Below are 16,825 nucleotides of genomic sequence, written 5' to 3'. Positions count from 1 at the left end.
GCACAGCACAGTACAGGCACCTCTCTGTCACTGCATAAAGCTTGTACTATATTGCTGGCTGCTGGAGATGGGCCATGGCTCTGACTAGCAGCTGAAGCTGATATTTACACACACGGAGCGCACTTGAATTTATGGCTTTAGGCAAACTAATTACTACATGCACCAATTCCTCTCTCAACCTCAGTCAGCATTATATGTCGGTCATAGGTATTACGCAGGGAGATAATGGACTCTAGCCAGCAGCCCTCTTGTGGGACACATGGATTAAGCACAGTGACATCTGCAATCCAGCTTGGGAGTACTATGCCCTGAACAGGAAACATTCAACTTTACTGTATGTTTACTATTATATTACATGTGCACTGATTTAGGTTTACAGCATTTTTTTTAAAATGAAAGTGGAATTTCCCTGTGAGGCAGGCATGGCCAAAGAGAGGCATAGGGATTAATGTGACATTCTCACTGCGGAACCCAACCCTGTGTGTTACCGTACCTTCTACGTATAAAAAGAAAAGATGCACCCCTCTCTGAATGAACTGCAAGAGTAGATGGAATTCGCTTTGCTTCACATCCTTGCAGTAAACAATCCATGTAGAGCAGCAGCGATGAGCCCTAGCTGCAGCCTAATATCCATTTCCAGTTACTTACTACCTGTGAACACCTCAAGACAGAGAAAGACGGCTGCTACAGAACAGCACAAAGCAAACCCCATAAAACTACAGGAAAACGTACTGTGCACTTTCTGCTCTGAACACACATGAATAACACTGGTTATGTCTTTCCAGAATAACACTGCTCAGTGCCTCGGACGTGTGTGTCAGCTGTATATTTATATATAATTACATGAACTGTCCAATATGCCATAGCACAGATGGTCAGGCGTCTGCTGCAACAGACTTTCTCCAAAATAAAGCAAGAACGCATCAGACAGAATTACCAACAATGTTTAAAAGGCAAATTTCAAAAGTATCCATATACCATTTTATTTTGTAAATGGACTAGATGCTAAATATGATAAAGAAGCATCAAATGCAATCAAAATTAGGACTCTCTTGATTAATGTTTAACGCATACCTGAACTGCTAAGAGACAAGAAGAGATAGGTGCATATACTACTCATCCTACTAAGTACTTGAGGTCCATTTTTATGAGGTAGGTGAACAGAATGCAGACTGGGCTCTTCCTAGACATACCGGTAAACGACACGCAGTACTGTATATACTCGAATACAAGTCAACCTCATGTACAAGTCGACTCCAATATTTGTTCCTATTAAAGCGGATCTGAGATGAAAAACTAACTATGACAAGTAACTTGTCTACCGTATATACTCGCATATAAGTCGACCCCGTGTATAAGTCGACCCCAATATGTGTCCCTCTTAAGCTGGAATTTTTTACTGCCTCAAATATAAGTCGACCCAGGAAAGTTACTCGCTGCACTTAGGGACCAGGAGGGATAAATAGCTTCATTGCAAAAAAAAAAGTTTTGCACCCTTCCATATCCCGAAATGCAGCCACTAAACCCTACCGGTCCCCATGTACAGTTGACCCCTAATGAATACAATAAAATTATTACTTACATGCTGCCACCCAGAAACCAACACCATAGGGGGGTGTCGCCAAGGTCTTTCTTGATGCCCATCACAAGTGCATGTCTCTCTCCCCGTTCATATGTGTTTTTGCACCGGCAAACTGATTGGGGGACCTGACTGATGCGACAGTCAATTACATCCTGTCACCCGCGTTACAGCACATTCAGGGGGGAGGCGGCGGGCTGCCGTTGTCTTTTTCAATGTTTAAGTGTGCCCGCCTCTCTCCCCCGTTCTTATGTGCCCGCCTCTCACATTCGTATGCAGAGTTATTGCGGAAAGCGCATATCGATTCCACTGCCGGGCGCCGCTTTATCTCTTCTGTGTGCCTCACATACAGTTCCTCTGTCGGCTCCCGATGATGTCACCAAGAGCTGCCGGAGAGACGCTAATGATGAACCGCTCGGAAGAGATAAACAGGGCGCCCGGCGGTGGAATCGATATGCACTTTATGCTGCAATAACTCTGCATATAAGAACGGGAGAGGCGGGCAGCCGGGCACATAAGAATGGGGGAGAGAGGTGGGCAGACTTAAACATTGAAAAAGACATCGGCGACCCCCTGCCACCCCCTGAAGGTGATATAATGTGGGTGACAGGATGTAATGAACTGTGAATTTATACGGATAAATCGGCTCCCCCACAAATTAAATATGTAGGTCTCAAATATTAGTCGACCCCCCAACTTTTCTTTATTTAGTTTGACCTAAATTTCTCGACTTATAGCCGAGGATATACGGTATATCTTATCTAAAGTTTAGATAGTTTACTCAGCAAATCTAACTGCAAGCAGCTTCAACAGTTTACGATTATTTATTCCTGAGATACAATGAGTGCGGCCATGTTCTGTTTGTAACATTACACACAGGCAAGCTGATCGGTATCTCCAGCCCTCAGACTGAAAACTTCACTCCCCTCTCCTACTTCCTCCTCCCCTCTACCTCTGAAATCTCTGGCTAGTAACCTCCTCCTCCTCCTGCCAAGACTGAGCTCCCATAAGCCCTTGCTACTAAGGCTGAGAGTGCCAAGGCTCTCTGGAGAAGCTGTGGGCAAGGCTTGTTTAGTTTATAGGGAATTAGAGTATTAAAACAAAACAAAAAAAGGCTTCCCTATAAACTATATGAAAGGAACACAATTATGCAATGAGTAAAAGTTTATCACGGATCCACTTAAGCTTGAATTTTTTTATTGACTCAAGTATAAGTTTACTCAGCAAAGTCAATGGCTGCATTAGGGGACTAGGAGGGGATGACTGCACTCCATGCAGTATTGCAGCCATTAACCTCTCCTATTATTTATTATTATAATTATTCACTTCCCCTCCTTCCTCCCCTGCCCCTTTCTTTGTTAATTGTTGTGTCTGGGACTTTCAGAAGTGTGTTTTCTTGGCATTTCCTTCATCAAGAAAGTGTCACCACTGGGTAAATTGCTGCAAATGGGAATGTCACTATTAGTACACGTATTACTAAGTGTTGCTCGTGACTCATGTATAAGCCGACCCCTCTACTTTTATTATGCAAGTCAGACCTACATTTCTAGAATTATACTCAAGTGTATACGGTAACTACAAATCATGGGGCCACTAGAAAACTGATGGGGGACCCCTAATGTTCACACCCTTTCCTACCACTGGTGACCCTCACAGCCTGGGGGGCTGTCTTGCAAGGGTCATAAAACAAATGCAGACATAATCATCACACCCTTAACAAGTGTAGTTAGAAAAACACCTGCTCAGAGGGAGTGTAGTAGTAGTTGGGGCCCCTTTGCAGCTCTGGGGCCCCTGCGGTTACCAGGGCTGCTCCCCTGTAGTTACGCCCTTGGTGGTAAACATAAGAAATAAAACAACACTGCTCATAATAGGGTAGGGCTGAAAGTTCTGTACATAAAGTCTTATAGGGCCCATCAGGTAGGCTGCAACCACATTTAGCACATTTGTTAGTCTTATTGGTGCACTTGGCTGGCGTCTGCAAGGAAAAACACATATACACATATAGGAGATTACAAACATTGCTCGGAGAAACCAAGTGTATAGCAATGCATTTGTATGAGAGTCCAGCGTCAAAGTGCGGCATGCAGAGCAGGTGAAAAGGAACGCCATCGCTGGCTTTTGAGTCCCGCACTTCCTACATATGACGCCCTACGTCACACGTAAAATTAGACGCATTCACGTGTCTAATTAGAAGAATACTACGTCACATCCGGTCTTAACCCGGAAGAAGACGTCTGTAGAAATCGTCGCCATGCAGTGCAAGAGCAGTGGAGGCTGGAACAAAAAACTTCAGAATTCTTTTCCCCTCTAAATGGAAAAGCCAGGTAACACTGCCCGCACACCTTTCCACTGAAGTCGCGCGACAGCACTAGCCCAAACCGCTCTCCCCAAGTAAAAAATAAATATTCGGACAATATAAGTAGGTGCCCACATGGATTCTACATCACACTGTAATGGCTGCTGCTGTGTGTAGATTCAGTTTAGTCTTAGGAGTTTAGCAATAATAGACTCCATACTGAAAGCAACACAGGTGCCAATGGGTTTTTAGTAAAACACACAAGCCACCTGCATTGCAGAGCTATAGGAAAGTAAGCCTGGGCCATAAATAATGAAAATATTCAGAACCCCACGTTAACAGAACTTTGCAGCTCCCCAGCTCAAATCCCAACCAGGGAACTATCTGCATGTAGTTTGTATGTTCTCCCCAGTTTCCTACATCCACAAAAAACATACAGATAAGTTAAGTGGCTGTCTAAATTGGCAATAGACTATGATACATACACTACACAATACATACATAGACATATGACTATGGTAGAGATTAGATTGTGAGCCCCACTGAGGGACAGTTAGTGACCAGACAATATACTCTGTACATCGCTACGGAAGATGTCCGTACTATATGAATACTAAATAATCTTACTGTACCCAGCTGGCTTAATAATTTGGCAACGTCTGGGTACATAAAGTTGTATGTACTCTGTAAACTGATGCACAATATGCAATATAAATACAGATTATAAGTAACTAGAATTTCACATATCACATCCATTCCACAATGCACTCCACTGAGAGAAGAGCTTTTATTTGCTCTTTGGAGAGACCTGAGATGTACATCTTTGTCCCAGGATAGTGATAATTGTGGAATATCACAGGAAAAAATGTGAGCAAATATTGGCTATCCGGGTCAAGAGGTTGGCACTGTGCTTGCCCTGTTTCTAGGATTCCTTGGGAAAAGGAGATATTTACAGACAATATGCAGACAAGGCAGGTTCACATGAAGTAAGGGCTATAGTCTGGGAGACTCTGTAGCTATGGCAAGTCTCAAACATGTCACTAAGCAGTTGATGTTAAGAATGTCTAATGTACCATAGCCAGCCACAAATCTCACGTGTCCCCCACAGCTGACGGCACAAAAGTAGATCAGCCTATATATGAATATACAAAGGGATAAGAGGTGCCCAAGATGAATATAACATTAGGTTAAAAAAACTAAAATGAAAAAAGAGGTGGCTTACCTCTCTGACAACACTAATTTGATAAAACAGTTTATTTTGCACTGGCAACGTGTTTTGTGGTCTATGCCCACTTCCTCAGGCCAATAGCAGTGCTGAGAACTATCTTTGTTATATCAAATTAGTGTCAACACAGAGGTAAGCCACCTCTCTTATTTTCATCTTGTTTTTTCTTTTCATCAGTGTTTATTAACATATAAAATATACAAATGAACCGCTGAAGAACACTTGTTAATTTTGTTTGTAAATACAACATCTTATGATAAAAAAAGTAATACTGTAAATTACAGTATAAAAGGTATTCACTCTGAAGAAAATACCCAGGAGTAATATGCACAATGTAAAAAAAAAAATCCAAACAGTGATTGGTCAATTTGTAAGCAAATAGTGTCACTATGTATGAAAATTATTAGGTTTTTAACATCAGTATATACGTACATCAAGCAAACACTATGTATGTTTGATTGATGTACGTATATACTGATGCTAAAAACCTAATAATATAATAATAATAATATTATAATAACATCGTACTTGTTTTTACCTAGCTTTACCTTCATTTGGGTGCCTCTTAACCTTTTGTGCATTTGAAAAGTGACTCCTCACCGTGGAAGGTCTGTGGTCGCCGCAGTTGAGATCACATTTTTACTGAGAACGGCCGGACCTGGAATATTTGAGAGACAACAGAGTGGAGACGAATTTATGATTCTCCATCTGCTTGTTGTGGTTGGATGCCCTGGCTGCAACCAACCTTTGTGAGTACCACTTTTTTGTCCACCCCATTCCTTTACCAGTGACATATTGTGCTATTTGGGATACTGTTGTCTCCGTTTTCTTTTAAAGGTGCGGAACCACCTTAATCCAATCTATATCCAAATATATTTTATTATGGACGTATGGAGTAGCTGTGCATGCAACCAGTACAAATGACTATAATGCTGCCCCATTCAGAGCACAAAGATGCGCTGAGCACAGGAATGTGTCTGGGTGTGTGATAATATACACCACATAGCAGAGCAGCAGAGGGAATGGCAGAAATTCGCTTTATGTCCAATGTCCTTCACATCACACATCATGCGTGCTATTGCACTGCATCGCTCATAATGTGAACAAGCCCCAATACTGAGAAAGAACAGGACATCTCTTAACAACAACAACAACAAAAAAGAAAATAGCATGATGCAATGCTTATCGGACAAAAGCCATGTCTAAAAGTCATGACATTTTAGGAACATCTGGAAGTTTTGAATCAAAGGGATACGGTTTTATTAAGTTGCTATAAAGGACAAAAGCTATAACAGTTTTATAGTGTTGTATAGGATTTCAGCCTGTCACTTACTGTCTTCATAGCTAGTGTTTGTGGAGGATTTCTTGAGTGTCTGGATCTCCTGTGAAAGCATAGAGAGTCGGTCTGACTGAGAAGGAGTGTCATCCTCTTCTGGATCAGGAGATTCCTGCATCATTTCCTCAATCTCTTCTATAACCTACAAGATAATTGGGAGCAAGGTTTGAGATTAACCAGCACACAAATGGCTCCAAAGGCCATGGAACACCAACATCCTTTTAAAGTAAGCATAGGAAATTCACATACAATGAGGTAATTCTGCAATCTGAACAATCCTGAAACGGTTTCCATAGTTATGTCACATGCATCAACCAGTACCATGATGGACTACAGTACATACCAGTTCAGGGCATAAACTTTAATTTTACAAGCTGGTATTTTTTCAACTTAAAACATTTGGTGCCAGTGTTATTATGGTTAACAGACACATTGTATGTGAATGAATGGGCCCCTGTAGTCATTCACCACAGAAGGTGGCAGTTAGCTAAAACCTAATTCTCTTATCAACAGGCACCTCCATCAGGCAAAGGAAATGTCCAAAGAGCAGTTTGTCCTTTAACATTGGGCACTAGTTCTATGCAAGGAAAGTGGAGCAGGATTTAGTGTTTCCATTGAAGTCCAGTGACAAAGACCTGCAGGTTTTCGCCATTTCTCTAAGCAAGCTGAAAGGAAGGAAATGATGAGAGGAGTGGGCAAACTCACCACCCCTTCGTGTCAGGATGCCAGATGGGAACATGTCCAAGCTAGCGGTCATCCCCTTCCCATCACGAACAATGGAAAGTAGTGGTTTGGCAAAGGGTGGTGGAAGATGGGATGATTGCAACTGCAGGCTCTTCGTAAGATAGCTGTAGAGTGCCTGCCTGTCATTTGCTGCTATTTCTCTATCTTCCAGCTGTGGAGTGCCTGCCTGTCATTTGCTGCCATCTCCCAGCTGTGGAGTGCCTGCCTGTCATTTGCTGCTATCTCCCAGCTGTGGAGTGCCTGCCTGTCATTTGCTGCTATCTCCCAGCTGTGGAGTGCCTGCCTGTCATTTGCTGCTATCTCCCAGCTGTGGAGTGCCTGCCTGTCATTTGCTGCTATCTCCCAGCTGTGGAGTGTCTGCCTGTCATTTTCTCCTATCTCCCAGCTGTGGAGTGCCTGCCTGTCATTTGCTGCTATCTCCCAGCTGTGGAGTGTCTGCCTGTCATTTTCTCCTATCTCCCAGCTGTGGAGTGCCTGCCTGTCATTTGCTGCCATTTCTCTATCACCCAGCTGTGGAGTGCCTGCCTGTCATTTGCTGCCATTTCTCTATCTCCCAGCTGTGGAGTGCCTGCCTGTCATTTGCTGCCATCTCCCAGCTGTGGAGTGCCTGCCTGTCATTTGCTGCTATCTCCCAGCTGTGGAGTGCCTGCCTGTCATTTGCTGCCATTTCTCTATCTCCCAGCTGTGGAGTGCCTGCCTGTCATTTGCTGCCATTTCTCTATCTCCCAGCTGTGGAGTGCCTGCCTGTCATTTTCTCCTATCTCCCAGTGAATTAAAGATTTTGGAAAGTAAGAGTGCTATTGTTCATCTATTAGGAGCAGGAGGCGACCATATCATTAATAAAAGCTTAGGTCTGTCAAAGGTTTTAAATGAACTTGTATATACAATTATCCCTCTATTGAAGTAAATGCTGATGATACAGGCAACAAACTTACAGAAGGGATGGAGATGGCCCACTATTCCCCCTCCCACTCATTAAAGTGGACCTGAACTCTTGCACATGACAGAAGCAAAACAGAGAAATGCATCCTGTATGCATTTAAGAGAGTTTACCCGGTCTGATCCCCCCCCTCATCTGACTAATCACAATTGTAATTTGATCTCTCCGCTGTGTCAGCTTACTGCATCAGCTGCAGCTAATTTGTAAACACAGGATGTTAACACTTTGTCTGCTTCCATGAAAGCAAGAAATAGATACACTTTAGTGCAGTATTTGTATCAACTGTAACAAAGAAATGTCTTTCTTTAAAGTAAATCTGTATTAAGAAAATATGCCCCTGGGGGGTACTCCCCTCGGGAGGGGGAAGCCTCTGGGATCCTTTCGAGGCTTTCCCTGTCCTCCTGTGTCCCACGGCGGCGGCGGCGATAGAGCTCCCCGACCGGCAGGGATGTAAATATTTACCTTCCCGGCTCCAGCGCAGGAGCGGCTCTTGGCTTTGAAATAGGCTGAAATAGCCGATCGCAGTCGGGTCCGCTATTTCCGAGCGGAGAGCCGCAACAGCGCAACCCGCTGGATACAAGGAAGGTAAATATTGAACAGCCTGACAAATTGTCACTGTGCCTTCCGAAGGGCAGACAGAGCCCACCGTGGGACGGAGGAGGACGGGGGTTAGCATCGATAGAATCCAGAGGCCTCCCCCTCCTGAGAGGAGTACCCCCAAGGGCATTTTTTTTAATACAGAGTCTCTTTAAAAGGTTATTATGCTGTTGCTTATCTTTTAGAGCAGAGAGGACGTACTGAGTTCAGGTCCGTTTTAAAGAGAGGTTGCCCAGGTGATGGGGGAGAAGTCTGGAAAGCTGGCAGCTTGTGAGGTGCTGGAAGTAGCAGCATGGAATACATGAAAAAGGGAGAAGTCAAGCATAAAGCTGGGGACAGTGGTAGTAATGGCGGGAAGGAGTCATCTTTGCATTAAGATGTCCATACATGCAAAGACTGGCACCCTATGTGGCAAACAGATCAATCCCTCTCTGAACTGAATCTGATCAGAGAGAGATCAAACCGTTCCATACACTAAAAACAGAATTCCAATAGCATTCACCATAAAATCTGTTGACAATCCATCGAACCACAACATTACACTTTTCGATACAGTGCAATTCTATTGGCCATCAATCTACAGCCAAATATGATCAACCAAAATTATCCATCCTGTCTCACCAGAATTTCAGGGTTTTTTGTTACTGGACATTGACCAAAATTACGATTGATGCGGCATGTTGTGTTACAGATCAATGTGTGTATGGCCTTGCTTTATGCAGAGGCGATAGAGGGAAATTGACTTTTAACACCTGCTTTATGCAGGCCTTAATTTGTTCTTTAGTTTTGCATGAGAACACCTTGCCACCAGCTGAAAAGCTGCTCTTAATAACTCCAATACAACATGAAATCTGTTTTGGGCATCTTTAAAATGCACAAATGCTGAGAAAAACTAATCACATGCGCTAATTCCACTGAATCATAAGACAAATTCAAGAGTAAGCACAGTATACAGTGGCTTGCAAAAGTATTCGGCCCCCTTGAAGTTTTCCACATTTTGCCATATTACTGCTACAAACATGAATCAATTTTATTGGAATTCCATGTGAAAGACCAATACAAAGTGGTGTACACGTGAGAAGTGGAACGAAAACCATACACGATTCCAAACATTTTTTACAAATCAATAACTGTAAAGTGGGGTGTGAATAATTATTCAGCCCACTTTGGTCTGAGTGCAGTCAGTTGCCCATAGACATTGCCTGATGAGTGCTAATGACTAAATAGTCCACCTGTGTGTAATCTAATGTCAGTACAAATACAGCTGCTCTGTGACCGCCTCAGAGGTTGTCTAAAAGAATATTGGGAGCAACAACACCATGAAGTCCAAAGAACACACCAGACAGGTCAGGGATAAAGTTATTGGGAAATTTAAAGCAGGCTTAGGCTACAAAAAGATTTCCAAAGCCTTGAAATTCCCACGGAGCACTGTTCAAGCGATCATTCAGAAATGGAAGGAGTATGGCACAACTGTAAACCTACCAAGACAAAGCCGTCCACCTAAACTCACAGGCCGAGCAAGGAGAGCGCTAATCAGAAATGCAGTCAAGAGGCCCATGGTGACTCTGGACGAGCTGCGGAGATCTACAGCTCAGGTGGGGGAATCTGTCCACAGGATAACTATTAGTCATGCACTGCACAAAGTTGGCCTTTATGGAAGAGTGGCAAGAAGATAGCCATTGTTAACAGAAAAGCATAAGAAGTCCAGTTTGCAGTTTGCCACAAGCCATGTGAGGGACACAGCAAACATATGGAAGAAGGTGCTCTGGTCAGATGAAACCAAAATGGAACTTTTTGGCCAAAATGCAAAACGCTATGTGTGGTAGAAAACGAACACTGCAGATCACTCAGAACGCACCATCTCCACTGTCAAATATGGTGGTGGCAGCATCATGCTCTGGGGGTGCTTCTCTTCAGCAGGGACAGGGAAGCTGGTCAGAGTTGATGGGAAGATGGATGGAACCAAATACAGGGCAAACTTGGAAGAAAACCTCTTGGAGACTGCAAAAGACTTGAGACTGGGGCGGAGGTTCACCTTCCAGCAGGACAATGACCCTAAACATAAAGCCAGGGCAACAATGGAATGGTTTAAAACAAAACATATCCATGTGTTAGAATGGCCCAGTCAAAGTCCAGATCTAAATCCAATCAAGAATCTGTGGCAAGATCTGAAAACTGCTGTTCACAAATGCTGTCCATCTAATCTGACTGAGCTGGAGCTGTTTTGCAAAGAAAAATGGGCAAGGATTTCAGTCTCTAGATGTGCAAAGCTGGTAGAGACATACCCTAAAAGACTGGCAGCTGTAATTGCAGCAAAAGGTGGTTCTACAAAGTATTGACTCAGGGGGCCGAATAATTACGCACACCCCACTTTGCAGTTATTTGTAAAAAATGTTTGGAATCATGTATGATTTCCGTTCCACTTCTCACGTGTACACCACTTTGTATTGGTCTTTCACATGGAATTCCAATAAAATTGATTCATGTTTGTGGCAGTAATGTGACAAAATGTGGAAAACTTCAAGGGGGCCGAATACTTTTGCAAGCCACTGTATGTCAATAACGCCTTTCAGTGCATCAGCTCCCATACATCTGTTCTTCCACACCGACTCATCACCATAAAGGAATGAAAGTGTTACAATACCTGCTCAGCTGTGAAGAGCGGCTCTTCATTTATACAGGACACAATAATTGAATGCATGTCTAATTGTTCCCTTAGCTCCTCATCATCAGACAGATCAAGGTTTAAATTGTCATTCGTCTGAAAATAAAAACAAACAAAAAAGATGCTAAACATTATGGAGACCTGGCTGACATTGAAAGCAGCAGTAACAAAAGACAACACCACATTATGTACATAAAGGAAGGAAGAACAAAAAAGAAGGCATTTTTAAGTTAAAGAGCAACAATAATATCTAATTGAAACACGTGCATCCCCACCAGTCAAAATAGGAACAGACCTGAAAAGTAAAATGCACTTACCAATTAACTTTCGGCAAGCTCTCACTAGCGCCGTCCGTCCCTCTTTGAGACGGACGCCAGTACTTCCGCATGCCGATTACGCATCCGACTCCCTGTAGCCATGCCATGCACCGCTATAGGGATTCAGATTTGTTGTCCAGAATTTTGAAGCAATGCTTAGATTTTTTTTTTCATGTACACGAATTCAAAAAGCAGCCTATTGATTTCAATAGGGTGAGACAAACAGCTGTTCTAAGGAAGACATAAGTACTGTTTTCTGTGGTAAATGCATGAACCACAGAGCAACCACATGTACAATAGGAGAGGCTGCTGAACTGGTTATATGCTGAGGCTGTGGTGACCTGTCCTCATAGATGCACATGTGATAAAGGAGTGCTAGGCACAATTTTGTATGTACAAGGATAGGGGAGGGGTAAGTGCCAAATAGGGAAGCTTTGGTTACTTAACAGAAAGGTTTAGCATTTCAATTGACATTAAACCAACTATAAAATGAGTGTAATTTCAGTTTTGTTGGGAAATGGGTAACTCCATCAATTCGACTGCTCAGTCTTGCACCTCCCTTCTCCATAAACAGTACCTCCTAAAAAGCTACAGCCAAACAGCATGTCTGTGCAGTGTTCATTCACTGCAGTGTCACCAAAACGATTAAGTAATGATAATAATGACACTAGATCTAGCATGTGTAGGAGCCTTACAGGTTAAAATGACTCTAAAAATATTTGCACATCTCTGTATAAACGGTGATAAAATTAGCAAACACAGGATACAGGAAAACCAGCTAAAGGAGCCCATACATTGGTCGATTTCAGCCATTGATCAATCGATCGATTCTATAGAATCAATCAGAAATCAATTCTTTCAAATCAGCCATTCGATCAATTTGCAATCGATTTCGATCAATTTGATCTGACAGGATGGAAAATCTAGGTCGATCTGCTGCTGGCAGCAGATTGATGGCCCATAGAGTTGCATTGGATCTAATGGTGCAATAATGCATTTAGATTGATTTTCAATAGATTTCAATTTGATTTAATTCTGAAATCTATTGGAAATCTGTTCCTAGTGTGTGGCACACATCAGATAGATTCCGGTCAGATGCGACTTGATAGGCATCTGACAAAAATCTGATGGTCGAATCTGCTGCAAATCTATAAGTGTGTGGCAATCTTAATACTGGCTTGTTTGTGTAATGTAAACATTGGTTGAGATAGACTTTTTCTTTAGAACAAAAGCAAAACTGCATCATATTAATCAGAGCCTCATTCTTAAAGCGGACCTGAAGTAATAAAAAAAAAAAAAAAAGGATTCACTTACCTGGGGCTTCCGCCAGCCCCCTGCACCCATCCTGTATTCATTATCAAACGATCCTCCGATTCGCTGCCGCAGCTCTGTTTCTATACGGTCGACTTACAAGCCGATAGCCACTGTGCCTACACGATCCTGGCTGTGCGCATCCTCCCTCCCGTCTCCAGGAACGCCGTGCTCAGGCGCAGTGCAAGAAACCCTTGTACTGTGCAAGACACTCCTGGCAAAGAGAGTGGGAGCGAGGATGCGCAGAGACACAGTGGCCCGCCGACTCACAAACCGAAACTGAGCCGGGACGAGGGACCGGAGAATCGTTCTGCCCCGGCGTGTGCACAGGATGTCTGCAGCGGGCCGGTAGAAGCTCCAGGTAAGTTAAACTTTTTTTTTTTTCAAACTTACAGGTTTCCTTTAAGCTTTGTACACGCTAGATGGAAGTCGAAAAAAAAGAGCAGTTGATGAGCTACCAATAATCGGGAACAACCCATCGGATAAACTATTGTGTACAGACAAGAGTCTAGACTCGTGTGATGGTGATGTGCGCACCCAGCAGTGATAGGTGATGGGAGTGACGTGCATTCTCTCTTTTCACGCAGCCTTGCTTCAAGCATGCATCATTATGCATCTAATGGTTTCTGTATAGCATGTGGATCAGTAACGTTTGACACTCAGTGATCCGCCGGGTAGATCATTTGAAGTGCCAGAGAACCCTTGTTTACAAATAGATTTTTCATCATTTGCAACTTTCTATTTGGACCATCCATAGTTCATTTTTATTTTTATTTTTTTTTACAGAATTTGATTAAGTGTGTGTACAGAATGTAAAGGTGTTATTTTTATTTCAAACATTTTTTATTTTCAGAAGGAAAGAACAGGACAATAACAGTAAATAAGGCATTATTTACATCTCTCAGAATTGTGTATACAGCAAGTCCAAATGTGTAAAAGTAAGTACAAATAAAATTAGCTATACTAATCTCTTCACCCCAAACCAACATGTTTAGGGAGTGAGAAGAGAGGATGAAAGGAAGGGGACCCCAAAGTGCACACTAGAGGTTTATCTAGCTAGAAGGAACCAACACTGGCTGATCATTTAAAGGGGTTCTTTCAAGAAAAAAGTAGGCAGTTAAAAAATGTGACAGATGACAGGTTTTGGGCCAGTCCATCTTTTTACACCAAGCCATCTTTTTAAGGGGGATTCTCAGGGCTTTCTTTGTTTTCAACAGCATTTCCTGAACAACAGTTGCAAAATCTAACTGACATAATAGTGTGCAAGTGATTATGCTAGGTACACACCATACAATTTTCTGTTAGATTCTTCTGTTAGATTTACCTACAACATGGAAAAAAGCTATCTGGCAGGTAAATCTAAGAGAAAATTTAACATAAAATTGTATGGTGTGTACCTAGCAGGGAGGCCGCTGGTATCTTGCTATTTTGGCAGTTAAACTGCTGTTCAGGAAATGCTGTTGAAAACAAAGAAAGCCCTGAGAATCCCCCTTAAAAAGATGGACTGGCTCAAAACCTGTCATCTGTCACATTTTTTAACTGCCTACTTTTTTTGGCGAAAGAACCCCTTTAACAGCAGTCTCTCCTGAAACCACTGGGTTAATCGTAATGATTTGATAATTAGTTGTTTTACGGGAGCTGCAAATATTTGCAGCTCTCATAAAAAAAAAAAAAAAGTCTATAAAGCTTTCTTCACTTCAAAGAAGCGTTTAGTGTGAGTCTCCTTTTGCAGAGATGTCGCTATCCAGTCCATAAGGAATACATAATACAGTTTTCATTTGAATTCTGCCAGAGTGAGGAGATAAGGATAAATCCAGTTTTGTAAAATAGATTTTTCAGCTATTGCTGATATAAGTTTAATTTAAATTAAATATATCCAACTATTCACCACACTAATATTCCCTAAAAGAGGCTCACAATCTCATGTCCCAACCAGGACTGTAGATGTGCAGTGACCTGCAACCCGGCTGGATAGCGGACTCCATAGCGGCAGAATAGTGTGTGTGTGTGTGTGTGTGTGTGTGTGTGTGTGTGTGTGTGTGTGTGTGTGTGTGTGTGTGTGTGTGTGTGTGTGTGTGTGTGTGTGTGTGTGTGTGTGTGTGTGTGTGTGTGTGTGTGTGTGTGTGTGTGTGTGTGTGTGTGTGTGTGTGTGTGTGTGTGTGTGTGTGTGTGTGTGTGTGTGTGTGTGTGTGTGTGTCCTTTTACTTGCATTGTCTCAGGTTTACTTTAACCAGTTCACCCCCAAGGGTTTTTATGCTAACGGACCAGAGCAATTTTCAGTTGTCAGTGCTCCTCCCTTTTATTCCCTAATAACTTTATTACTACTTATCACAAGAAAATGATCTATACCTCGTTTTTTTCGCCACCAATTAGGCTTTCTGTGGATAGTACAATTTGCTAAGAATTTTTTTTATTCTAAATGAGTTTTAATGAGAAAAATAGAAAAAAAAAGAAAAAAACATTATTTCTCAGTTTTAAGCCATTATAGTTTTAAAATTAAACATTCTCCTGTGGATAAAACAAACACGTTTTATTTGCCTAGTTTTCCCGATTATTAAACCGTTTAAATTATGTCCCTATCACAATGTATGGCGACAGTATATTATTTTGAAATATAAGTGTTATTTTTCTGTTCTGTTTTTTTTTTTTGTTCTGGCCATAATTACAAGCCCCTATGTAATAAATTAAAATTAATTTCCCCCCATAAAACATAGATTAAAAAAGCTGAGTCCCTAAGGCAACTATTTTTTTTTTTTTTAAGCTGATTTTTTTTTACAAGTTTTTTTTTTTTTGGGGGGGAGGGTTGGAAGTGTAATTTTATTAATAAAGTGTATGTACTTGAAAATGTATGTATTTTGTAGATGTAATATACTTTTTGGCCACTAGTGAACACTCGTTATAGGAAGTGTTCACTTTTTTTTTTTTCTTTTTACACACTTTAATTGTTACATTTCCTGTTTATGTGAATGGACGTAGCCGCTGTTCGCGGTCATGTCCATTCACTCTAGGCACTGCGATTGGGTAGAGGACCGTTCGGTCTTCTTTCCTAATCACCCAGCACAGGATCCCGACAGAAACAGCGGCGGTAGCGGCGCGGACACGGCGGTAGCAGCGGCGGGAATGCGTGACGTATTAAAACATCATATTGCCGTTAATAGAGGTAAGCATGACGTTTTAATACGTTAGGATGGCGGTAAATGGTTAAGGAATGTTTTTTGAGAGAAGCCATTTAACCTACCAGTGTTTTTGGCCAGAACTAAAGCTGAGACTCCAACTGTGAAAGCGGAAGCTAGTCATAAAGCCAACCTGCAAGTAATACCTGCATGGACATGCTAATTTTTCTGAGCACCCTGAAAGCTACGAAAGGCAAGTCACCCTTTAAGCCTCTACCAATCCGAAGTGCTTAGAAAAACATGAAGCCTTCTTGGCTGCTGAGGGTTGGAATAGAGAAACGCTTCTTTGGAAACTCCAAACCAAGAAAAATAAAAGCAGCTTCATTTCTTAATTATGCAGAAGATCTTTGGCAGTGGGCAGCTTTACAAGAACCAAGGATTTTGCGTAACTTTTGCATACGGTATACGCATGCTTCATGATGTTGACAATTCAAAGCAGTGGAAATACTAACAATTGTAAAGAAAAAGCCAAATCCAACCTTGTAATGAATTGATTTCCTTTTAGCAATATAAAAAAAAAATCAGCTATTTTAGATTGTTTAACGTGATGCTCTTGATGGTTCTTTTCCTGAGGACAGATGACCTATTTATGGTTAAATAGCAAAATTTACATTAATCCATTTCAACATGGTTGAGAAATGC

At 42.0% G+C, this 16,825-nt stretch overlaps 1 protein-coding gene and 1 long non-coding RNA gene across 3 annotated transcripts in view; one reads left to right on the top strand and one right to left on the bottom strand.

Annotated features, from left to right (window-relative positions):
- FEZ2 (fasciculation and elongation protein zeta 2) overlaps positions 1-16,825 on the bottom strand; it is an 81,166-nt gene that overhangs the window by 31,198 nt on the left and 33,143 nt on the right. For both annotated transcript variants that reach the window (XM_068232159.1, XM_068232160.1), the window contains exons 3-4: positions 11,362-11,478; positions 6,434-6,578 (exon numbers count right to left, since the gene is read on the bottom strand). In XM_068232159.1, the coding sequence (XP_068088260.1) occupies positions 6,434-6,578; positions 11,362-11,478 (262 nt within the window). The remainder of the gene's footprint in view (positions 1-6,433; positions 6,579-11,361; positions 11,479-16,825) is intronic.
- LOC137504139 (uncharacterized) lies at positions 6,658-16,440 on the top strand. The gene is made up of 3 exons (XR_011019431.1): positions 6,658-6,691; positions 13,864-13,948; positions 16,265-16,440. It is a non-coding gene; the product is annotated as an uncharacterized lncRNA (long non-coding RNA).

The sequence above is a fragment of the Hyperolius riggenbachi genome, chromosome 4 (assembly GCF_040937935.1).
Source record: "Hyperolius riggenbachi isolate aHypRig1 chromosome 4, aHypRig1.pri, whole genome shotgun sequence".
NCBI classification, from domain to species: Eukaryota; Metazoa; Chordata; class Amphibia; order Anura; family Hyperoliidae; genus Hyperolius; species Hyperolius riggenbachi.
The sequence above is the reverse complement of the archived record's forward strand: the minus strand, read 5'-3'. Positions and strand labels throughout refer to the sequence as shown.